At 37.3% G+C, this 25,784-nt stretch overlaps 1 protein-coding gene across 1 annotated transcript in view; it reads right to left on the bottom strand.

The window, feature by feature from the left end:
• Nucleotides 1-1,056: 1,056 nt before the first annotated feature.
• Nucleotides 1,057-25,784, bottom strand: part of erap1b (endoplasmic reticulum aminopeptidase 1b) — an 85,134-nt gene continuing 60,406 nt past the window's right edge. The window contains exons 15-19 of the mRNA XM_057832747.1: nucleotides 19,972-20,156; nucleotides 19,737-19,898; nucleotides 12,336-12,476; nucleotides 6,032-6,113; nucleotides 1,057-3,447 (exon numbers count right to left, since the gene is read on the bottom strand). Coding sequence (XP_057688730.1) covers nucleotides 3,280-3,447; nucleotides 6,032-6,113; nucleotides 12,336-12,476; nucleotides 19,737-19,898; nucleotides 19,972-20,156 — 738 coding nt within the window. The 3' untranslated portion in view covers nucleotides 1,057-3,279. The remainder of the gene's footprint in view (nucleotides 3,448-6,031; nucleotides 6,114-12,335; nucleotides 12,477-19,736; nucleotides 19,899-19,971; nucleotides 20,157-25,784) is intronic.

Below are 25,784 nucleotides of genomic sequence, written 5' to 3'. Positions count from 1 at the left end.
AATTATGACATGACACTGTCATGGGCAGTAATGAATGCTTATGACAGACGTCATTAATTGTCATCTAGCAAATTTTGTCACAAACTCCATTTATGTACAGCTCGGATCTTTTAACATCCATTCAAAAGTGAGATCATTTGCCGGATGACTCTAAATTACATGTCATAAGCATTCACTAAAACTCATGACAGTGTTATGTCATAATTATGACAGTCTTATAGTCAGGTGCGCCTTATAGTCCGAAAATTACGGTATTTTTTCCCCATATTTATTCTAATCTTTTATATGAGGGTTTGTTTGTTTTTTTTATATTACAACACTCCCATTTGAACAGGGGTGTGCAGACTTTTTATAGCCACAGTTCTGTAATCACGGTTGATTAGAATTCAAGATTATGCTTGAAATCGAGTAATGTAGGTGCAAAAGGTTAGGTTAGGTTTAAAAAAAAAAAAAAAAAACATGGAAAATAGGACAAAAATAAATGAATCTTGTCATACGCAGTCAACAGAAATTTTATTTTCACACTTTTTTTCCAATTTTTTTGCTTGTATTTATTTTTACACTTACAGATAGTCAGTTTCGATCATAATTTGTTCATGGTGTGAAATACATATAGAATTTATTGCACCAGAAACAAAACCAAAAAAAAAAAGGTAGACGGGTAAACAGAAAAAGTCTAGTATTTCCAGAAGAGACTTTGGAAAATCTAAGCAAGCCAGCAAACAGTTTGCTGAAGACATGTCAACGAAGCACATGATGTCCTATGGTCTGATGAGACGGGTGGGCTTTCTTGTGTACCGCCTTCAAAAGAGGCTTCCTCCTGGGCCATGCCATGCACACCAATTTGATGTAGAGTGCGACGTATGGTGTGAGTACAGTACAGGCTGACCCCCCACCTCTTCAATCTCTGCAGCAATGCTGACAGCACTCTTGTAACGAGTCACATGACATTTTGGAGGGAAACTGACAAGCAGTACTCAATTTGGACATTTAGGGATGTACGTAGTTTCAATGCGGTGTACTCACTTTTGTTGCCAGGGGTTTGGATATTAATGGCTATATTTTGAGGGAAAAATTAATCAACTATTATATAAGCTGCACACAGACTACTTTTCATTATGTCAAAATTTCATTTGGTCAGTGTTGTCCCATGAAAAGATATACAGTACTTAAATATCTGCAGAAATGCGAGGGATGCACTCACTTTTGTGATACACTGTACATTTGTGTTAATACGGTAACCTTAGATTTGGAATATGAATAACGTTAGCATGTTCGCGCTAACGTTGCATAGCATTTGGGTCCATTGTCGAGGGAAAAGATAGTGTCAATATGCGTGAACATGTTTGTTCGTAATTGAAATGGATGGAGGAATAACATTGTTTTTGTGTATGCTATCAATATCAATGCATTACTAAACTAGAAAATGCAATGGTGGCGTTGCAGTGATGGTTGGCATATCAGGTCAGACCTGTAAATATTGGGTCACTTCCTGTTGATTTTGAGGCATTTTGGGTTCACTTCCTGTTCATATTGGGTCACTTCCTGTTTACAGGGGGGATTTCGGGGTCGCCTTCTGTTGATTTAGAAGCATTCCAGGGTCACTTCCTGTAGATTGTAGATATCTGGTCACTTCCTGTTGATCTGGGGGCATTTCATAAATATTGGGTGCTCTTCCTGTTGATATCGGTTCACTTGAGTTGAAAATCAATAAGAATTAATAGAAGTTTTTGTGCTATTGATATGAATGGTGACTTTTGATCATTAGAAATTAATGAGTATGCTTTCTGCAAATTTTGGTCGAACCGTACATTCTCATCAAAAACTGTATAGAACTTTTTGCCCCTTAGCGTCCTGAATTTTTTCGTGTGTAAGCGATGTGATTTGGACAACAAATTTTGTGATTTGAAGTTTCACTTTTCTTTAAAAAAAAAAAAAAAAAATGTGTTTTTTAGAGAAATGTCATTTTTGGGGTGTCAAAAAATAGCCCACATTGTGACAATTCCGTTCGTTTTGGTGTATGAATGACGTCGGTGGCCAAGCGGTTTTGGCTGGGCCATTGGGGGAAAAAGGAATACAGTGGTACCTCTACATACAAAGTTAATTCGTTCCAGAACCTTGGTTGTAAGTCGAAATGGTCGTATGTCGAGCAGGATTTCCCCATAAAAATACATTATAATTCCATTAATTCATTCCACAGCCCGAAAACCAACACTAAATCCTTAAAAACTAATGCTGTTACTATTGCAAATAGTAATTACACAGGGCAAAACAAATAAATTATGAACAAAAATTGGAATAATAATAATAGTAATAATTATAATAATAAGCCTGTAATAATGTAACGAATCGGGTTCTAATGTGGCAGATGTTTTTTGCGTGGTGTACTGACGTGTCACAGTGAGGGAGGACTTTTTATTTTCACTTCACTTGTTCAGATGTAGTGGGTAATAGGCATGTCGTGTTGCTATTTTGTAGTGCTAAGTTCTGAAATGATTAAAAACCTGACAAAGCTGGTAATCTCTTTGATGATGTTACCATAATAATAATTGTCACCTTAACTTATAAAGACTGGCGAACATAGGAGGACCACCGAGATCAAAGACCGTCTACGGCCATTTTGTTGAGCCAGTTCACTGATGCGCACCCCACGCTCATATTTTTTTTAACATTTCCAGCATCATTTCAATGGTAAACCTCAGCTTTTTCCTTTTTTTACCACACTGTTGGAACCCATGTTGATTCTCTCACGAGAAAATCTGCCGTGCGTCCATCTTGCGGGAAAACAAAGAAACTGCGGCGCTCTCATAAATCGTTGTATTTTGAGCATATCGTCGGATGTAGAAACAAATGGTGTCAAATTTTACATCGGATGTCGAAAAGATCGTGTGGCACAGCGATCGGATGTTGATGTACCACTGTATTATAGATGGTAGATTTTGCATTACATGCGAAGCTGCCCAGTCCCCAGGGCGCTCTTTTAAAGGCATTGGGAGTGATTCTAAGTTCACACTACTTATCATCAAAAAGACAGATGTGTTCTAGTGCTGTAATTGAACATAAACCAAAAAAATGGCAATTACAAATGACCTTTTAAACACAAAAGTTACTTTCTACTTTCTTTCTGGCCAAAAGATGTTTCACTTTGACAAAAATTGTGCAAAGTCACAAATTAAACGTGTCCAACTTGGGACAACCCCCTGAGAAAGTCAACCACTTGTCCATCACCCAATAAATACATTCTGCATAATGAATTGAAAAAGTGTCCAAGTGTGAATCTTATAGATCCTCATGAATAAGACGCTCGCGTTTTTTCAGCCAGGACTGCAGCACAGAGAAGTTGGTGTCGGCCCAGCGGATGTTATCGGTGATAGTGTCGTAAGCCTGCTGGATACACCTCATCTCACCGCCCATCTCCTCCGTAAGAGAGCTGAAGAATTTCCAAACCTGAGCATATGTACAGAAATTAATCTCAATAAAGCACGAAAGTAGAGGAGAAACATTAACTGACACAGTTGATGAGGTGATTTTCAACATATTTAATACTACATATTTGCTTTGCATCAATCGCTGCTCGCAATGAAGAACATAATAGCGTAATTTTCTTAATATTTCGAAAATGGACAAAAAAAACCCTTCTTAAATTTCTTTTGATTTTTTTTTTCTTATTAATTTTCTGGAATTTAGTTAATGCTTAACTGAGCATTTTAACTGAATGAATATTCATATATTTTGTTTCTTTTTTTTTTTTTAAATAAAAAAGATAAAACACGATCTGTAAATATACTTTTACTGAATTTATAAAAAACTTTTCAGAAATATTCAAATTTGAAAAAAATGGAACAAAAACTGGTGATATCGTATTTAATCAAGCATTACAGTGAATGTTCATACATTACTACATTTTTCAACAAAATAAAACCAAAAGAACTGCTAATAAAAAAGTAGTTAATAGGTATTTAGTCAACCACTTATTGTGCAAGTTCTCCCACTTGAAAATTTAAGAGAGGCCTGTAATTGTCAACATCGGTAAACCTCAACCATGAGAGACAGAATGTGGGGAAAAAAACAGAAAATCACATTGTTTGATTTTTAAAGAATTTATTTAAAAATCATGGTGGAAAATAAATATTTGGTCAATACCAAAAGTTTATCTCAATACTTTGTTATGTTTGCTGGCAATAACGGAGGCAAAACGTTTTCTGGAACTCTGGACAAGCTTTTTACACACTGTTGTTGGTATTTTGGCCCATTCCTTCATCCAGATCCCCTCTAGAGCAGTGATGTTTTGGGGCTGTCATTGGGAAACACGGACTTTCAACTCCCTCCATAGATTTTCTATGGGGTTGAGATCTGGAGACTGGCTAGGCCACTCCAGGACCTTGAAATGCTTCTTACGAAGCCACTCCTTTGTTGCCTTGGCTGTGTGTTTGGGATCATTGTCATGCTGAAAGACTCAGCCACGTCTCATCTTCAATGCCCTTGCTGATGGAAGGAGATTTTCACTCAAAATCTCTCGATACATGGCCCCATTCATTCTTTCCTTTGCACAGATCAGTTGTCCTGGTCCCTTTGCAGAAAAACAGCCCCAAAGTATGTTTCCACCCGCATGCTTCACAGTGGGTATGGTGTTCTTCGGATGCAATACAATATTCTTTCTGCTCCAAACACGAGAACCTGTGTTCCTACCAAAAATTTCTATTTTGGTTTCATCTGACCATAACACATTCTCCCAGTCCTCTTCTGGATCATCCAAATGCTCTCTAGCGAACCGCAGACGGGCCTGGACATGTACTGGCTTCAGCCGGGGGACACGTCTGGCAGTGCAGGATTTGAGTCCCTTGCGGCGCATTGTGTTACTGATAGTAGCCTTTGTTACTGTGGTCCCAGCTCTCTGTAGGTCATTCACTAGGTCCCCCCGTGTGGTTCTGGGACTTTTGCTCACCGTTCTTGTTATCATTTTGACGCCACGGGGTGAGATTATCAGTGGTCTTGTATGTCTTCCATTTTCTAATAATTGCTGCCACAGTTGATTTCTTTACACCAAGCGTTTTACCTATTGCAGATTCAGTCTTCCCTGCCTGGTGCAGGTCGACAATTTTTTCTCTGGTGTCCTTCGACAGCTCTTTGGTCTTGGCCATAGTGGAGTGTGACTGACTGAGGTTGTGGACAGGTGTCAATTATACCGACAATGAATCGAAAAACGCGGCCGCACTGTGACTGGTGTGCTCTGGCTGCTTGACTTTAACGGCCGCGTTCACTGTGTTGAAGCGGCGGCCACGTTGTTGCGTCGTAGACGTGCATGGTGTATTACAGGGTTTAGTTTTATTGATTTGGGTGGATACACTGCCCTCTAGCGGCAATAGTGAATATGCCATAACTCGTCTAACTTGGCTGAATCCAGCTGGATAAAGTATGTTTTTGTTTGAGCTAGGTTTGTTCATACATTCGTTATTTAGAAGTATATTCAGCAGTTCTTGGTTTTTTTTTTTTTTGTGGTGGCAATATGTGTAACCATGCGTTACAATATTCGTAAGAATTTGTTAAGAGCATTGTAAAAAAAAAACATTAGCATTTTATAGCATTTATGATTGCAGACCTATGCTATGCAAGTTAGCCAGTTGTTATTTTGTTGTACTTCGCTGCTCATTCATTTTTTGATATCGTTTGAGGCTAAGGTCAGGTATTTTAATTTATTATCAAAAGCATTAGTTGCTATTGTGAAATGAAAGTGCAATTCTGAAACGTATAAAGAAAATCAGGAATTTTGTTTTCGCATTTCATGCTGTTTTGAAAGTGTCATATTAGCAAGCCAAAATAAATATTATTGCAAACATTGACACTTATTTATTTAACATATTCTAAAATTTATTCTGCAATGCATTAAATGTTCGTATTGATATTACTCTATTATTGGAACTAACAATTCGATAGATTAATCGATTACCTAAATAATCGATAGCTGCACCCTTAATGGCAGCCAATGAGTGAAAAATGCAATTCTCAAAAATAGTACACTATGTGCACTCACCGATGTCAGCAACGTCTTTGTAGAAATGGCATTAGTCACACCCGTCACCATGTGAGCGATGGAGGAGGAACCAATTTCAAACCTACAATAGTCATGGGGAAAAAAAAGTTTACTGAACAGTCTGAGCGTTTAATTTGCTATTATCAAATACGGAACTGCCCTTGACAACAAGCTGCACCGCTAGGAACTTTGGCAACTTTACGTAGAGAATCGCACATGGCGTGATGATCATTTAGATTTCTGAACCCAGATAGTGACAAAATCATTATCACTTAAACAAAGGGTGACGTGAAGAAGTTCATTTGCCGCCTCAGACCTGACCTGATTTCAGTTCACTCAGCAATCTATAGTTGGCTATCATTCAAAAAAATGATAACACACATTACCTAATCGGGTCTGAGACTTTGGAAATCAGTCAAGCATAAGTAAAAGTAGTCCGTCCACATGTCCATACTTGGCCCATATAATAATGGGTATTTTGTAGGGCTTTCAAAATTATCGTGTTAACTGGCATTAATTAATTTTTTTAATTAATCACATTAAAATATTTGATGCAATTAACGCACATGCCCCGCTCAAACAGATTAAAATGACAGCAGTGTCATGTCCACTTGTTACTTCACTTCACTTGTTTTTTGTCTCCCTCAGCTGGCGCTTTAGTGCGACTGATTTTATGGGTTGACATCAACAATGGCAAGCTACTAGTTTATTTTTTGATTGAAAATTTTAAAATTTTTATTAAAACGAAAACATTAAGAGGGGTTTTAATATAAAATTTCTATAACTTGTACTAACATTTATCTTTTAAGAACTACAAGTCTTTCTATCCATGGATCTCTTTAACAGAATGTTAATGTTAATGCCATCTTGTTGATTTATTGTTATAATAAAGAAATACAGTACTTATGTACAGTATGTTGAATGTATATATCCATCTTGTGTCTTATCTTTCCATTCCAACAGTAATTTATAGAAAAATGTGGCATATTTTATCGATGGTTTGAATTGTGATTAATTACGATTAATTAATTTTTAAGCTGTGATTAACTTGATTAAAAATTTTAATCGTTTAACAGCCCTAGTTTTTGATAAAGTTGGGATGTCCTGATCACATATTTTTCACTCGAGTCCGAGCCACCTGATTTTGAATCTGCCAATACCAAGTCCCGATCCGATATCGACAAAAAAAAAAAAAATGTTTATATTTGAACAAAAGTTACAAACATGTTCCAGTAGTGTACTTTTTACAGTACTTCCTCTTCCGCTGTTTCCAGGAGCGTTGCGGAATATAAAACGTTCCGGATTATTTTGTTACGAAGCGCTATATAAGTATAACACCATTTACCATTTTTAGCCCTAAAAAAGTAAAAAAAATATACATATGGCGGAAAACACAGACAAGACTGAAAAAGCAGTTTCTGCTCTTGTACCCCTCTTTAAAATAAACTGCTGTATTTTAAGCCAAAAGATCTGTTGTGCCTGATCGAACAATATGTCGATATGCTGCCATAGCAGATTCATGGCGCACTAAGCTTCCGAACTATTTTTAATTTGTCCGTTTTACCCTGAAAACCCCCGTTTACAGACATCACACAACCGCTGTTGTTTCAACCTAGCCATAAAAACAAGGTAAGTAATTATATTTATTATTCAAAATGTCATTTTTAGATAAGAATCACTAATTGATGTCTAAATTTTAGTTTTAAAAAAAACGACTAAATTATTCACTCCATATTTTAAACTTTTAAACGGATTACAAAACAATGAAAAATTTGGTGTCTGTAAAAAAGTCACGGATATCTACCTCATAACTATCACTTAATTGTATTTTTTTTGCAGTTTTTGGATCGAAACTAGGTAAGTGCGCAATAATATCTCGTTAAAATCATGAAGTCTTTAATTCTGCTCTCGCGTGCTCTCGCCTCCAATTAGGGTGTTACTGTTTAAACTTTTTTTTTTTCTTTATAAATACCTTCCTGTTCAAAATTTTTGTTCCCCCAGAAAATTGAGATGTCAAGCTTTCCAACGATGTATCACACATGCATTTCGGACAATTTTGAAAGCTTGAAGTTGAAATTTTGAAAGCCAAATTGAGGGTCTCAGAGCGGAACTTCAAGTCAAGTCAGTGTTTTCCGCCATACTAATTCGCACTTACTTTTTGCATCGGTTGCACTAAACTTTTTTCTTCGGGTGCACCAACACAAAATGTATGCGCACAGCACTGTGAGGTGGACGTGCTAATCACTATCCCACCTTGCCACCTTCATAATGTGAATTACTTTTAAACAAGAATAATGTAGAAAAATGCTTGTCTTTATTAAATATTTCATTGAGTGAGTCCACTCAAATTCACTCATGCTTTGACGCTGACGCTGCCGAGAACAGCCTCTCACTTGAATGAGCTGCCACAGACTGGTGTGTAAAATTAAATCATGATTGACATATTTGCGCCTTTGATTGTAGAGCTACCGAGCCTTCTCTCGGTAGATCAAAGCTACAAACCCGTCAATCATCGTTAACCATGGGCATAGTCGGACATATTTCCTGAGGCATGTGCCTGATCTGCAGTGCCCCCGTATAAATATCACCGAATGAAAAAAATATATATATATACATGAGGGCTGTCAAACGATTACAATTTTTAACGAGTTAATTACAGCCTAAAAATTAATTAATCGTAATTAATCGCAATTCATCGCAATTCAAACCATCTATAAAATATGCCATATTTTTCTGTAAATTATATGTATATTCTGTAAAATAAATTGTTGGAATGGAAAGATAAGACACAAGATGGATATATACATTCAACATACAGTACATAAGGACTGTAGTGGGCATTTCACTCTACTGTCATTTAAATCTGTCTATGCTGTCCTCACTCCGAAGCGTCTACTTTTTCACTAGACAGCTAGTGAACGACGCCTTAATAATCAGACTTCTTCCTTTTTCATCTGATTTATTAATAAAATGGCCTCAAACCATTGTCCTATTTAGACCGTAGTGAAACTACAAAAAAAAAAAGTACACAAGCATTGCATTAGCAACAACGTTAGCTTAGCACGCTATACAGGTTCACTAAACATAAACAAAAAGCATCTCATACAAAAAATATAACATTTCGCTTACTAACATAATATGTACATTCTTTACAACAACCATACTTACGGACAAATCTTGTCCAAGGATCATATAAGCACAACATTACAACGTAGGCGTCAGCCCGAGACGTCATGCAGCCATATTGAACTGGCAAGAAAGCAATAAACCATGTCGCAAAACGACCACAAGAGTTCGCTGTTAGACAGCACAAAAAACCTGCTGAAAACTTACCAAAAGGCAGAATACTGTCTGACATGGGACAGTGCGGGACATGTGCGTTAATTGCGTCAAATATTTTAACGTGATTAATTTAAAAAATTAATTACCGCGCGTTCACGCGATAATTTTGACAGCCCTAATATATATATATATATATATATATATATATATATATATATATATATATATATATATATATATATATATATATATATATATATATAAACTTTAGAGTTACAGTCCAGTACAGCCCAACTAGTCAACGTTGTCCCATCTCATCCCGTCGACTGTTAAAGGTGAGTTAAAAATATCTATGTATATTGTAATGTCGACAAAGAGATTACCTTAGTCAGGTTTGCAATTCTTTATTTTTGGAACTTGTGGGAACAACAGGGCCCTGTCTGCCACAGCCGATGCCAGCACAACAACAACCAGCAACAACAGGATGACATCTCGCTCCGTCACACCTCCCTCACTCACGTCAGCCACGGCACGCGGCGCATTTAGGACGGTATGCAAATACACCCAATTCGTTACAATATATATATATACAGTATATATATGCGAGGAAAGTTGGGAATGGTGGACATTCAGCAGGGTAAGCGGCACAAAGCCCAAAAAGCAGACCAGAGTGGCCGAAGCATGGATTTATTTTAACGAAACAAAGGCGGGTGTCACTGTCGTGTGGAGCAGGGCAGAAGCACATCGGCCATGAATGAACACCTGAAGCGCTGTCACCCAGGTATAATTTTGGAAGACGACAGGAGACAACAAGCTGGCCGATCGTAAGTCCATATAACGATATTTTTTAATTTAAAATTGCCTTTATGTGCGTCTTATGACGGAGTATCGGGGCTAATCTCAGGCTAATGTAGCTGAAAAAGCAGCTACGTACTTTACGTATTTTTATTTTTTTATTTACGTATTTGCCATCTCTGTTAAAATCAACAACATTGAAAGCCTCTTGTGTTTTAGAATTTGTTTTAGAAATAAGGAAATCCTTATCACTTCTGCTTCAGCAACATCAAATTATACTCAAAAGAAGAATTTATACTAATGCTATAATGCAGCTAAGGTACATGTATGTAAAGTGCGTAGCGGCTCACAGCTACATTACCCTTCCATAATACGGCGACTTTTGCTCGTAGCAGTATTACGAATTTAAATGTCGTTCTTTTTTTCCAATTTATTTTGCCCTAATTATTTTTTTTTTTTTTTTTTTTTTTTTTTTTTTTTTTTGGGCCCTAATACTCCGTCGTAGCGTCATATCAACGTGCATCTTTAAGTTTTTTTCACGTACTTCACTCCAGTGATACATGACATTTATTTATCTGCTCTGCCGGTGCTTACTCTAATGCTGAGAAGAATATAGACATACCACATAAAGAGGAAGTAAGAATTGTTTTGAATCCTGTTGGAAAAGTGTGTGGAAAATATGTTTACATTCCATTCTTTTGCATTAGTTAATGCCATCAGCATTTGATGTCATTATTTATTTGTGATTCATTTTTGTTATCTATATGTTTATTTGTACTTTAATAAAGAATTTAAGTGTTCCAAAATGTTTTGTAAATTAATAATTATCAGCAAAAACTTAATTGCAAGATTAGTTTAAAAAAAAAATTTTTTTTAATAAAAAAGTAAAGAAATTATTAGACTAGTTGACTAATCGTTAAAAAAGTCGGTAGACTAATCGGAAGAAAAATAATTGTGTGTGACAGCCCTAAAGTCTTACATAGCATAATCTACAAAATGCACCTATTTAATATACCATATTTTTCAGACTATAAATCACACTTGAGTATAAGTTGCACCAGCCCAAAAATGCGCAATGAAGAGGAAAAAAAAACAAAGTGTAAGTCGCACCGGAGTATAAGTCACATTTTTGGGGGAAATTTACTTGATAAAATCCAACACATAGAACTGTTTCACATATGTCATCTTGAAAGGCAATTTAAAATAAAAATACAACAGAGAACAACATGCTGAATAAGTGTACAGTATGATAATGTTACATGATGTATGAACAACGAAATGCGAACGTGGCCGGTATGTTAACGTAACATAGCTATTAAGAGTTATTCAGATAACTATAGCATAAAGAGCATGCTAACAAGTTTAATCAGTGTCACTCCAAAACACCAAAATAACTTGTGAAATGATATAATAATGTGTTAATAATTTCACACATAAGTCAGTCCAGAGTATAAATCGCACCCCCAGCCAAACTATGAAAAAAAATTGCGATTTATAGTCTGAAAAATACGGTATTAGTATTACTCTATTCAATCTGTACATGGCTCCTTAATATGTTAATTTATGCACGCAACTTTGGCCTTGATAGACATACGAATTGAAATTTCCGCAAAGCACCTTCAGGAGATATGCTGCGTTCATGTATATTGGGAGATCTGAGTCAGAGTTCCCAAGTTGAAAAATTGTTCTGATGTGTTGTAAAGTCATAATGCGGGATAAAACCATAGCTGCTACAAAGAAGAGTGCCTATTTTAATGCGCCAACGATATACCACAAGTTGAGTGACTGTTTGGCCTTTTTTATAGACAATACTTTTTTGATTACTCCAACAACACGTGAATTCAGCGTTAATATTACGTTGCGTGTGCTAATTATACGGTAGACAGTGCTAATGACATTTTCCCTCCTGCTTTACAGGTTGGTGCCAGATAAACTAGTCATCCTTGTTGTTCGTTTTGCCTCTGTGTTGATGTTTGTTTGTCTCCTGTTCCCATGAATTGTCAATTTAAATGGTTCAACTTTACTCTTTACATATCAGCCAGTTAACTGCGGTAGACTATTCTGGTCACAAATTGAAGTAGCAGATTAGCTGCCGTCTTTTAGTTTACTGGCAATGAATAGTTATTTGAGTCAGAGGTTCTCACTCAAGAGCTTTGTCCGATATTGTGTTTAAGCATCCCAGGATAAAAGTATCACGTTTCATAAAAGTCATTGGCTTACGACTCACTTTTGGATCAGCGTGCCCCAATTGGCTCGGAGGAAGTCCCACGCTATTCGATGGCCTTTAGGGTTCCTGCTGACTGATACCAACACCTCTGGTAACTCTTGAGTTTTTATCACTTCACCCAAAAGACTCTCTGCCAGAATCCTGGAGGAAAACGAGAAGACCCATTTGTTATTTTTTATTTTTTTTTTTAAATTTATGAAATAACATTTAAGCCGTTAGAACAAAAGGAAGGTTTTTGATGTGTCTTTGTTTGAGTGTTTTAAATATTAATATGCCAAATTGTAAAAACTGTAGTTTGAGAGGTTCTTCTATCACCGTCAATGGCAGCCAATGAGTTAATCCATCCGGGGGAAAAAATGGGTGATTCTCGTGTTTTCTTTAATCATTGACAAACAAACTGAAGCCGAAAAAAACTACACAGGTAGTCCCCGGGTTACCAACAGGCTTCGTTCCTAAGGTGGCGGCGTAACCCGAATTCCCGCGTGAGTAGGATTTAACCCTTTAAAGCGGAAGTACGGAATTTTTGACATCAGGCTTAATCTTTGAGTTAGAGGGGATTAATTAATCGGTAGAGTGGATTTGAAAAAAATTCATGCAGTTTGTTAGTTATTTTATTATTTTCAGAGCTCCGGAGTGGCTAAGCTAACGCAAGTCAATAGTCCCCTCCGAGCATGCCAATAAAACAACATATGCTCGCAGGAGAATCACCGGTGACGCATGCAATCAATAGTGTTGGCTGTTTTTAGGATAAAGTTATTAAAACTTACCATTGCATGTCAATAACTGTAGTATGAACAGTTGTTTTGGCTGCAAAGGATTTTTTAACATTGAGCTGCATTTTGAGTTTATTTGACTATGTTCAATTGGCATGCTAGGAGGGGACTATTGACTTGCGTTAGCTTAGCCATTTTGGAGCCCTGAAAATAATTTAAAAAGCTAACAAACTATACAGATTTTTTTTAAAATAAACTCCACATACTAATTAACCACCCCCCCCACTCCAAGATTTAGCATATTGTCAAAAATCCTGAACCTCCACTTTAAGTACCCCAAAATAACTTTCAAAATAGTCCAAAAGTATTGTATTTAGCTTAGTGATGGAGGATACAATGCCCCCTGGTGGCAGCGTTGGCTCTGGCTGAACTGTTGCCTTGTATGACTTAGTAGACTTAGACGTCTGACATGGACAAAGGATAGCTGCACTCTGGTTGGCCCACATAAGGCTGTAAGTTGTATCAGCTAATATACAGTATGTTTGTGTATGCATTTGTAATTAGGTTTACAGCTAGAGTTTGTGGAGTTATACGTGAGCGATTTGCTATAAGAATTTTAACTATGTTAGCATTCGTAGTGTTTAAAATAGCAGACTTTTGTTAGACAAATTAGGCTAATTTAATCTCCTAAATTTACATATTGATCAGACTAGATGGACCTTGGAACAAAAATTGTATTGTGTCAAGTGTTTTACTGTAAAAGTGTGTAATTTTGAACATAAGTGTACATACAGTATGTGTGTTACAGCTTTATAAATTGTCAAAAGTAAAGGAAGTAAATAGCTTCAAAAAACACAATTGCCTTGTTTGCTGTCTGTAAAGCTAAACAACTTCACATTTAGTGAGGACAGAACATGTTATAATAGTAAAGAAAAGTGAAAAATAAGATGCTGTGAGGTACAATGAAGAACTGTTTATCCGACTTGAATAAAAAAAAAAAAAACGACTGCAGATAAAATGACTGACGAGAGCCCGGCGTCGTAAAGTCAAAATCGCGTAAGTCCAGTACATCGTAACCCGGGGACTACCTGTAATAGAATCCTTATTTTCAGTTTTTAAATTGTTACCTTATTTTTCAGACTGCGATAAAAGCTGCACCTGATTATAAGGTGCAATAATGAATGAGTTTATCTTCATACACTGGAGGAGCACTCCCAGAGAGCAACCAAATTCAACCCTCATCATCACCATGCCGCCCAACTCTCATGTACATTTGTGACCTCTTTTTTCTTAAAATAATAATAATACATTTTATTCATAACGCACTTTACATTTGAAAAACAAATCTCAAAGTGCACATTATCATGTAAAAAAATAAAATAAAAAGCCTAAAAATAAAAGATTAAAAGCAAAAACAGTCAGAAACACAGATAAAATCAGGTACAAATCAGATAAAGTAAGATAATAAATGTAAGCACCTCTTCTGTTTCGTATCACCGTATCCTGCAAGTTTGATAATACAGCCTTTATATTCGCTCTTGAGTTTTCTTGCATTTGTAAGTGCTATTACTAATTCTTTCGCAAATGTTACAAAAGTATTAAATTTAATCATTATTTAAATTTTTTGTTGAGGTGATAACACCCCAATGACATTTTTATGAATTACAATGCGTAAAAAAATAATTGAATTAAATGTACATAATAATTAAGGATTTACCAAAAGCAAAATGCTTGGCCGAAACCGAATGGCCGAATAATACACTGGTATACAATTCATTTTTTATTTCATTTTTCTAAAATTAATTGTTTTTCATTATTTTCCGATTGATGCCCTTTGCTTTGGCACAGATGAAGTCCATATGCTGGGAGCTACTTCTTTTTTTTTTTTTTTTTTTTTTTTTCCGTTTCTGTGAGCTTTCGATTTTTGTCATATTGTTCTGTGTGTTTGTAAGACAAGTGGCTGACTAAACCTAAGGTGGAAAAATTCTTCAGGGTTGTACCCTCTCGAGCAGAGGTTGCGCTAGACTTTTTCGTTGTCTGTCATTTTGACTGACAGGGTCATAGAAATCCGGTCATAATCTATTTTTACCAGTCACTTAAATTTTTAAATTGACTATATCTTGATGCATAATATAAAGTAACTAACATTAGTGCAGTCATGGATTACAGTAAGCAGGCCATTGCTGTGTTTCCATATGTATTTTTATTATATTATGTATATACAGGATATATATATATTTTTTTTTTTTTTCCCCCAAGTGGGACCTTCCATGATCCTAATACATTTAATAATAATAAAATATTATATAATTCCATTATATATATATATATATATATATATATATATATATATATATATATATATATATATATATATATATATATATATTTTATTTTTTTTTATGTATTATGATTACTAAATAAAAATGCACGTTGATACGACGCACATAAAGGCAACTTCAATTTTTTTTAAAAATCGTTAGAAAGTTGTATGGACTTACAATCCGCTAGCTTGTTGTTTCCTGTTGTCTTCTGAAATACACCTGGGTGACGGCGCGTCAAGTGTTCGTTCATAGCCGACGTGCTACCGTGGTATGCGAGCTCAGCTTAGCAAAAAGAGTACACACCAGTGACGTGCGGTGAGGTTCATGGTTGGTGAGGCACTGACTCCTTTAGTGTCAGATTTCCAAATATATAAACCAAAAAGGGTAGCTTATTCAATTGGCTACTGGTTATTTCATATCTTATCAGCATTCTTCACAAAACACGCACACACGGTACATATTATCGATGCGTAAAAGTAAGAAAATAACATGCATTTGCTCTACACCCTCAATGTGTTGGTCGTCGCAATTCTATAATTCATGCAACATAAATGAGAGTAAAGAGTGGTGTACAAAACCACAGAATTCAATTCTGACCTTTAGTGAAATATTCAGTTGTTTTTAAAACTTTTAATTCTGATACTTTAATCAATTTATTACAGATTGCTAAACAAAAAGTGTGAAAAGGAAAACAAAGAATATTTTATTTAAGGCCAAAATTTAGTTTTTAAATATTCTATTGTATTTTTCTTGGTCTAAGCTCTTTTTTTTTTTTTTTTTAATAAGATTGAAATGAAAACTGTTTGTGATCTTGCGCCTGTCCTTCACCACAAAAACCGGCGTTACTTTGGAAGGGCATAAGTTTGGTCTCAACATTCGTAGGGACGATATAACAGCATAACCTGCATGTAGGTACACTTTTTGCTGGGGACGGGACATTAATTAGACCAAACAGATTGGATGAAGGGGGCAAAGGGCCACATTTCTCATGTATATGAACCTAATCAATTAATAGGCAAAATGATCAATGCAAAATAAATCCTTATCTTCTGATAACTTTTACATGCATTGGTTCAGATAAAACACTGTTCGATTCAAACCTTTGTTTTAAAAAAAAATACTAAAGAAACATTTTGAAAACTTCCTGAATAAATGTCTGGTTTTTATTAGCTAACATAAACATAATGAAAATAATTCACTTAATAATGGCAGGGTCAATTCTATCCTTACAATATATGGAACTAGTGAAAGATCTAAATTCTCTATATAACTGAACATTATATCATGCAAAAAAGGTAAGGTTGCTTAAAAGTTGGTGGGGACAATTTTAGCATCCTGAAAAGTTGGTAGTGTTATGTCCCTACCGTCCCTATGCAAACCTACGCCCTTTTTGTAAAAGTCCTCCTTATTTTCCTTTACTTAAAAAAAAAAAAAAACATCTCTCCGCCTCAATTGAGAGGATTGCTTCAATTAGATCGTTCTGTGTTCTATTTGACAAGCCAGAAAACACAGTGGATGTGTCCAAAAGTCTAGCTAACCTTTCATCCTTCTCAGCAAAACCATGTAATCTTTCTACATATATGCCATGTTTAGAAGAGCTACACGCTCATCGTTACCACGAAATGTTAACTCCTGTTTAGCTAGGATGCAGGTTGCATTAATGAGGTCTTTCAAACTCTTTCCTTTACCTTAACATTGAGAATGCTACCGTTGAGCTTCCGCTGTTCGTCAAAGCCAAATCGATCCATGAGCTTCCAAATGTTTTTAAAGCAATCAGGCTTTGAATGTGAGTGGTCGAGCTCTCATGTTTGCTGAGGCTTCGTGGTAGTTTTTTAATGTCACAATATCTCGTGTTAGTCCAGACATTAGCACAAGTTGAGAAGAAAAGGCAGGGAAAGCAGCAAATGCGATTTTTCGAAGGACAGCCACATAGCCAGTCTTTTCGGGTGTACCAGTCCGTTTGAAAAGCGCGAGTTATCTTCTGTCTCGTAGTTTGAATCAAACCTTTTAGCTCCGGTGTTGTGTTAACCGCGTCCACTTTTAACGGAAAGTCCAGTTTCACGTACGCCCCCTTGCAGTGCGGCAGAGTACTATCTGCCGCAACCTGTGCCTTTTCACTGCGGTTTTATTTCCCATCAGCAAAACTAAATATGTCGCTAAAAAACATTAAACTTTAAGGGATGAAGACATTAGCCAGACTGTGGAAAATCAGGTCAAATAAACGTATCTGGAAACATTATAATGGCGACATGCAGATGTACGGCAACCAGCACGCTCCAATTCCATGTATCAACCCAGTTTGTTGTGGATTGCGCAATCAGAGGTGAGGCTTTACTCATTGCTGCCACACCTCTCGTTTCATTTCTTTATTTGAACAGGAAATAGGCAAATTCAGTGATTTTGACTATAAAAAATGTTTGAAATGAGTCATACATAAAGAGCAATGGACAAATATTAATATAAATTTGATGCTATAAATATTTTTTTGTCATGATGACAGGTGAGGCTCTGCCTCACCTGCCTCCCCTGACCGCACGTCACTGGTACACACAGTGGTTGCACCCTCTATATTTTCCTTTAAATAATTTCAGGCTCTGGCTAGTCTGGTCCGCTTTTTTGGCTTTATGCCGCTTTCACCGTGTTACCAATTCTGCCCTTCTTAGTAATTGGCGGTGTTTTCAACTGCTCGCCATAGTGAGGAGTGAACCAGCGATTCACTTGATTCGTTGTCATCCTGCACCAGTCCCTCTTTTTTCACCTCTTTTATCAACACCATCGTCGTTTTGGGGCTTTTTGAGGAAACTTCGGACACTCAGTTGCCTTGACATTTTTCTGAGTAAGGCCAACGACGTCATGCATCAAGAGAGACAATAGCTAATTAATATGATCACTCTCCACCCTGTGGTCTGGGGTGTGAATTGCAACCTGTCAAAATGACAGATGGACCAGTTTTTTCTGTCACCGTTTTAAAAAACCGGTCAACGACGGAAAATATATGGTTAACGCGACCCCTGCTCTTGAGACACTTCAGCAGAACAGATTTTACGGACGGGAATCAACGCATATTTTTTTGATACCTCAAAATACTTCCAGATTGCGGATTACAACATCCCTGACTTATATGGTTTCAACTTTACAACACCTGAGTCTCGTCCGCTATTTTGTCTTCAGTCTTTTTTGTTTGTTTGTTTGTTTGTTTGTTTGTTTGTTTGTTTGTTTGTTTGTTTTAATAATGTTGACTTTTGTTTACTGATGCATGCTTTTATTTTGGTGCAGGAAGTACAGTAGTATGAAAAAGTATCTGAACCTTTTGGAATTTCTCACAGTTCTGCATAAAATCCCCATCAAATGTGATCTGATCTTTTTCAAAACCACATCGATGAAAAATCGGTGTCTACTTTGACTAAAACTGGGTGGTTTTAGTTAAAGCAGACACTGTTTTGTCATCTGTCATCCGATGAAAAATCGGTGTCTGCTTTGACTAAAACTGGGTGGTTTTATGCAGAAATGTGAGAAATTCCAAAAGGTTCAGAAACGATTTCATACCACTGTATGGAACACCGTTTGTACTGTTTATTGTGCGTTTTCAACTGTGGTGAAATACTTTTGCGAGTTTATGTACTTGTTTTTGATGATGTGCAGGCGCTAACTGACTCATCGTTTGTGTGGATTGTTATTGCTGTATCAGCAGCTAGTTATAAACGCAAATTTGAATTGCTGTTATTGAACATGAAACTGATGTAGTTTGGTCGCACTGTAGTGGCTCTTTGGGTTAACTACTGTAAACGTGATTTAATTATGAATGTTTCCTTTTATTTAATTATGGACATTTTGGCTTATTTCAATATATACTATTTATAAGGGACATTTATTTTCCATAACCTCAGTTGAAGTTGTTTTCATATCTTACAAAGAATGTTTATTTTCTTTGGAAAACCTTCAAGTTATTACATTCATGATTAAAGCATCCAGTAGGGCATCACAATATAATTAGCAATAACACGTTAAAGGCACGACCACATGTATGGGTATCGGTTGGACAATATCTGTTATTGGTTAAAAAGTCATTATTGGACAACTGAAATTATAATCAAACTTGCAGGATATGTTTGTAATATTAAACAGAAGAAGTCAATACATTTGTGGCGATGAGCTTAAAGGTCACAGAATTCAGAAAAGGAATTTCACAATCACTTGTTTCATATTTAATGTGAGTGCCAACTCTACCAAATCTGGCAATGCTTTGAATTTGGCGGCTTTGGCGAAAGTCTGCTCTCTCAAAGTGCTCCTCTAGTTCTAAATGTTAAATGTATGATATTTACGATTGGATAGCACCACCTAACTTATTTGATGTAAGTACATACTTCTTGAGCTTGTCACGCAGTGGGCTGATTGTCAAGGCGATTTTGATGCGATTCTTGACAGACATTTGCAAAGACCGGCGGTAGTGCTCGAACAGGAAGTCCCACCCTTCCGGCGTTTGAGCCCCGACAGCATACACGGCCAACGTGACATCATTGGGGAGACTACGAAACACAGACATTTTAATCCCGTGCACTAGACATGATCATTATCATTGAAATGTGAGGAAATGCTGACCTAATGATGCCATGAGAGTTCTTCCATATGTTGAATAGCTGAGTGGCTTTGGTCACACAAGGAGTGTAGTTCCTGACACAGGCGAACAACAGCAGGTAGCTACGCAGCGTTCGCTCTGAGGTGGAACCGGAGTCGTCCCAACTCTGATTGTCAATTAAGTCCTTGAACAGGTCCAGCATAAAAGCCTGCGACAACATAAACATTTTAACAATTGACAACAACAACTTAAAATTGACGCGATGACACAGGTCAATCAAACTATTTCCTCATGTGAAACCAGTTTGTGACGAAACAAAAGCCTAGTGGAGGTGCTCTGAGCTAATTGGTGACAGTTGAAGTTTGTTGAGTCGGCTGAAGGGAGAAATATGTGGAGGACGATAAAATAAGATTTTTTAAAGTTCATTGAAAACCATAGCTGGGGAGGAAAATTGTTAATCGTGGCCCTATTTGGACAATTTTAACTTCGGGGTTTACTGTTGTTGCCAGAAGTTATAATGTTCATTTCTGCATTTTGAATTATTGCAAGATAACAGAAATATTCAGATCCCCTCTGTCAACTAATCACCAACTCTGTTTCAAAAACATGCAAATGTGCGACATCCATACCTCACGTACAACCAGTTAGACCACATTTCAACTTTGGAGTCTTACATGACTTCAGTAACGCTGACGTCTTCAGTCACATAGTTGCTGTATGTCTCCAAACCACGCAAACATTTCCTTCTAGACAAAACACTTAAACCTTTATAGAACAATCAATGAACTTATTGGTACCGAAAGATGAGCATTTACAGCCACCTTCTGAGTTTAAATGAATTGGACGCCAGTTGCTTTGAATGACAGGCAATGACTTTTTTTTTTATATTTCATAGCATTTAAATTTAAGTGTATTTCTGTTTTTATTCATTTTAATTAGATCACTTTTGAGTTCTCATCATTTAATTCATTCATAATTGCATCGATTGATCAAAAATACAGTCAAATAATATAGAAAAAATATACACAAATAATAATAAAAAGATACAGATATCTAATTACAATTGAGAACTAGCGTCAGTATATACGATATCACCTTTTGAGTCATGTAGGCCACACTTGTATATTAAATATTAATACTGTGGCCTTCATGACCCAAAATGTGATGTTCACTTATTTGGACGCCATGTCTTTATGATTTAAAAAATAAATAAATAAATAATTGCCAAAAATAGTCACTTGCCCTCTGAAGAGTTAAATTTACTTTGTAAAACGGACAGTGGGTTAGGTTTTTTTTTTTTTTTTTTTTTTTTTTTAGAGTACCAAAATTTAGAGATTTCCCTGATCCGCTCACGCGATCGGAAATCGGGTCCAATCACGTCATTTTCAAAGGATCGACTGAAAAAGATTGGATTATTTAAATGTACTGTAAATATATTCTTTGTTTTAGTTAATATTTAGAAATTTAGTTTTACTTGCACTTTAATTATTTGACCTTTTAATATCTATTTTTTGTTATTGGAATTCAGGGGAACTAATACAATACTGGGGCACAGCGAGGCACTGGCGAGCGGAGGAAAAAGTTTTTGTACTTACTGTATCTATTTCTGTATAAAAAGTGACTTTTTTGTTTTTCAGATATCAGTATTCTAAATCAAAATTGGGACATCCCGTGTTGATAGTCAATTCACTTCTGCTCATGCTCATCAAACCCTCCATCACTACTTCACCTCTTCCCACACTCTGCTGCTCTACTTTGGACAGAACTGTAACTGTCATAAAATTAATCAGTGTTTCTCAACAGTAAGGTTGTGACCTAAAGTTGTTTATGTTGCCTAGGTGGGTTACCTCACTTAGCTCTCTCATTCCTCCTTGCTTATTTATCCTTGCTGCGAGCAAATAACTTTCTAATATCCATTTACAAGCGTAATGCTGTTTGAGTCAAATAGAAATCTTGTTACAGATTGCAGGGACTGCAGTAAGAAATAAAATGCTTGTAAAACAGCTGGAAATTATGATGAGCACACATCCAAAATTTGTAGAGGTTTTATCCCAAAGAGATTCTATTCATTTTGGTCATATAAACAAATAGCAATAAATAGCATCAGTATTGATACAGTTCAAATACCACATATCTTATAACACAGTATTAGACGAAGCTCTTGAGTGAGAGCCTCTCACTCAAATCACATTTAATTGTCATTGTATTCATAGCCAGTTAGCTAATAGACGCCAGTTAATCTACTACTTCAATTTGCGACCGCAGTAGTTTATCGCAGTTAAACCGGCCTGATACATAAAGAGTAAAGTTGAACCATTAAAATTCACAATTCATGGGAATAGGCGACTAAACAAACACCAACACAGAGGTAAAAACAAACAAGGATGGGCAGTTTATCTGGCACAAACCTGTAAAGCAAGTGGGAAGATGTAATTTGAACCCTCGACTGAATGATTGGCACTAGGGGTGTGACAAAATATTGAAATGGTGATATATCGTGATACTTTGTATCCCAAAAAGTTATTGACATGCTCTCGTCAAGAATCGATACATCGTTTTCAAAAGTTGTCAATGTTTAAATTTTTTTTTTTAAAAAGGAACCAACAAGTTGCCACCAAAATAGTGTCTCTGTTAACGCTGGCTGCCATTGACGGCGGTAGACGCCCAATCCATTTAGACTGGAAGAGACGAATGATCGTTCATTAAACTGACACCAGAGCATCTTTCCAAATTTTGGGGAGTTTCTAGGTCACTTTTCGTTCATTTTAGGTCATTTTCAGGTCACTTCCTGTTGAGTTTGTGTCACTGTCTATTTTTTGGGAAGATTCCCTGGTCACTTCCTTTTCTTTCATGCAAATGCATCAGAAATAGTAAGTGAGCCATAAATGCCCCAAAATCAACAGCAAATTACCTGAAATGCCTGCAAATTAAACTCAATGGATGCGATTTACTGCCATAGATGTCCGATCTGTTTGAAGTTGGGAGGGATGGCTGCCACCCTCCCAGTTCAAATGACGTCTACCAATAATAAGCTCACAGCAGAAGGATGAAAATATCTTGTTTTTTATGTTTATTAGCTGTTTTGTAGAATGATTTCCTGACCAATGTATCGATAATATTTTTATCGCCTGTGACACAAAAAAGCATGTTTATTTCATATTACATATTACGATATTTTATACTCCTGAATGAAAGTGACCACTTGAATGCGTGCAGAAGCGATTGATATATTTATTCAATTTTTTTTGATCCCGCATTATGTATGTATATATACAGTTGTGGTCAAAAGTTTACATACACTTGTGAAGAACATAATGTCATGGCTCTCTTGCGTTTCCAGTTATTTCTACAACTCTGATTTTTCTCTGATAGAGTGATTGGAACAGATACTTCTTTGTCACAAAAAAACATTCATGAAGTTTGGTTCTTTTATGACTTTATTATGGGTGAAAAGAAAAAAGTGATCAAATCTGCTGGGTCAAAAATATACATACAACAGCGCTAATATTTGGTAACATGTCCCTTGGCCATTTTCACTTCAATTAGGCGCTTTTGGTAGCCATCCACAAACTTCTGGCAAGCTTCTGGTTGAATCTTTGACCACTCCTCTTGACAGAATTGGTGCAGTTCAGTTAAATTTGATGGCTTTCTGACATGGACTTGTTTCTTCAGCATTGTCCACAAGTTCTCAATGGGACTTTGGGAAGGCCATTCGAAAACCTTAACTCTAGCCTGATTTAGCCATTCCATTACCACTTTTGATGTGTGTTTGGGGTCATTGTCCGGTTGGAACACCCAACTGCACCCAAGACCCAATCTTCGGGCTGATGACGTTAGGTTATCTTGAAGAATTTGAAGGTAATCCTCCTTCTTCATCATCCCATTTACTCTCTGTAAAGCACCAGTTCCATTGGCAGCAAAACAGCCCCACAGCATAATACTACCACCACCGTGCTTGACGGTAGGCATGGTGCACTTGGGGTTAAAGGCCTCACCTTTTCTCCTCCAAACATATTGCTGGGCATTGTGGCCAAACAGCTCGATTTTTGTTTCGTCTGACCACGGAACTTTCCTCCAGAAGGTCTTATCTTTGTCCATCTGATCAGCAGCAAACTTCAGTCAAGCCTTAAGGTGCCGCTTTTGGAGCAAGGGCTTCCTTCTTGCACGGCAGTCTCTCAGTCCATGGAGATGCAAAACACGCTTGACTGTGGACACTGACACCTGTGTTCCAGCAGCTTCTAATTCTTGGCAAATCTGCTTTTTAGTGATTCTCGGTTGAATCTTCACCCTCCTGACCAATTTTCTCTCAGCAGCAGATGATAGCTTGCGTTTTCTTCCTGATCGTGGCAGTGACAAAACAGTGCTATGCACTTTATATTTACAAACAATTGGTTGCACTGTTGCTCTTGGGACCTGCAGCTGCTTTGAAATGGCTCCAAGTGACTTTCCTGACTTGTTCAAGTCAGTGATTCTCTTTTTCAGACCCGTGTATGTATATTTTTGACCCAGCAGATTTGATCACTTTTTCTGTTAACCCAAAATAAAGTCATAAAAGAACCAAACTTCATGAATGTTTTTTGTGACAAAGAAGTATCTGTTCCGATCACTCTATCGGAGAAAAATCAGAGTTGTAGAAATAACTGGAAACTCAAGAGCGCCATGACATTATGTTCTTCACAAGTGTATGTAAATTTTTGACCACAACTGTATATACTATTCAGCTAATTTAGCGGATTAAGTAGTTTATTTTTCGCATCACGCCAACCCAGTGTGCTGCAGGCTTTTGTTGCTACACCAGGGAGAGTGGTGTGAGCATTTCTGGGTTTCCAAAAGATCCTATCCACCGTGAAAAAAAACAAGTACGCCTTTCTGGGTTTCCAAAAGATCCTGTCCACCGTGAAGAAAAACAAGTAAAAACAAAGTCCGGCATTCGAGGGACCATTGGACGGACGAGGAAGTAAGTAAGCTACGAATTTTATATTATGTCAAATACTGGGATCGTGGCATATGTTTTAATAAGGAGATGGCTTGCATTTTGTGGGTGAAAATGCTCCCTGTTCACCAAGCCGACCGGGGGCTTGTCACACACCATGGTCGCCGCGGATGAAGGCCGGAGGGCCCACGCTCCAGCAGCCACGCTCTCTCGTCTCCGGTTCTCGATTGTGTCAAGACTTCCACCCCCCTCAGACCTCTTCACGTGCCCGCCTATAGCGCACGATCTTTAGCTTGGGCCCAGGGAGCACCCCGCTCTCGTTTCCCGTTCTCGATTGTGTCGAGACTTCCACCCACTCGGCCCTCATCGCTTGCCCACCTATAGAGCGCTATCCTCGGCTTGGGCCCGCGAAGCCCCCCGCTCTCATCTCTGGTTCTTGATTGTGTCGAGAATTCCATCCCCCAATCCCCCTTGACGTTCCCACCTAGAGAGCACTATACTCGGCTTGGGCTCGGACAGCCATGCGCTCCAATGTCAGCTGGTTTGTCCACCGAGAATGCGCCATTTTTGGCCTTCATTCCCCTGCTGCGTCCCCGGTGATGAGCACTGCCATCCTGCCGGGACCGCAGCAGGGGGACGGGGGCTGGCCGATCAGTGAAGGCAATCATCCCCGCCGCCATGTGTGACACAAGTCGGGGTAGTTTTGTGTGATTTTTCATGTTCGAAAGGCAAAGAAGAGACTTGGAAGAGCCGCTCAGTTCGGGGTAGCATGCCTAGCTCCGAATACCTGCTGGGAAACTCCGGTGGCATACAATACCGTTCGGGAGGTTTAAGAACACGGCACATTTGACCATTATGCAGTAATTTAGCCGTCATACTGAATAAATGCATTTTTAATACTTC

The sequence above is a fragment of the Corythoichthys intestinalis genome, chromosome 3 (assembly GCF_030265065.1).
Source record: "Corythoichthys intestinalis isolate RoL2023-P3 chromosome 3, ASM3026506v1, whole genome shotgun sequence".
NCBI lineage: Eukaryota > Metazoa > Chordata > Actinopteri > Syngnathiformes > Syngnathidae > Corythoichthys > Corythoichthys intestinalis.
This window is presented reverse-complemented; position numbering and strand designations above follow the sequence as displayed.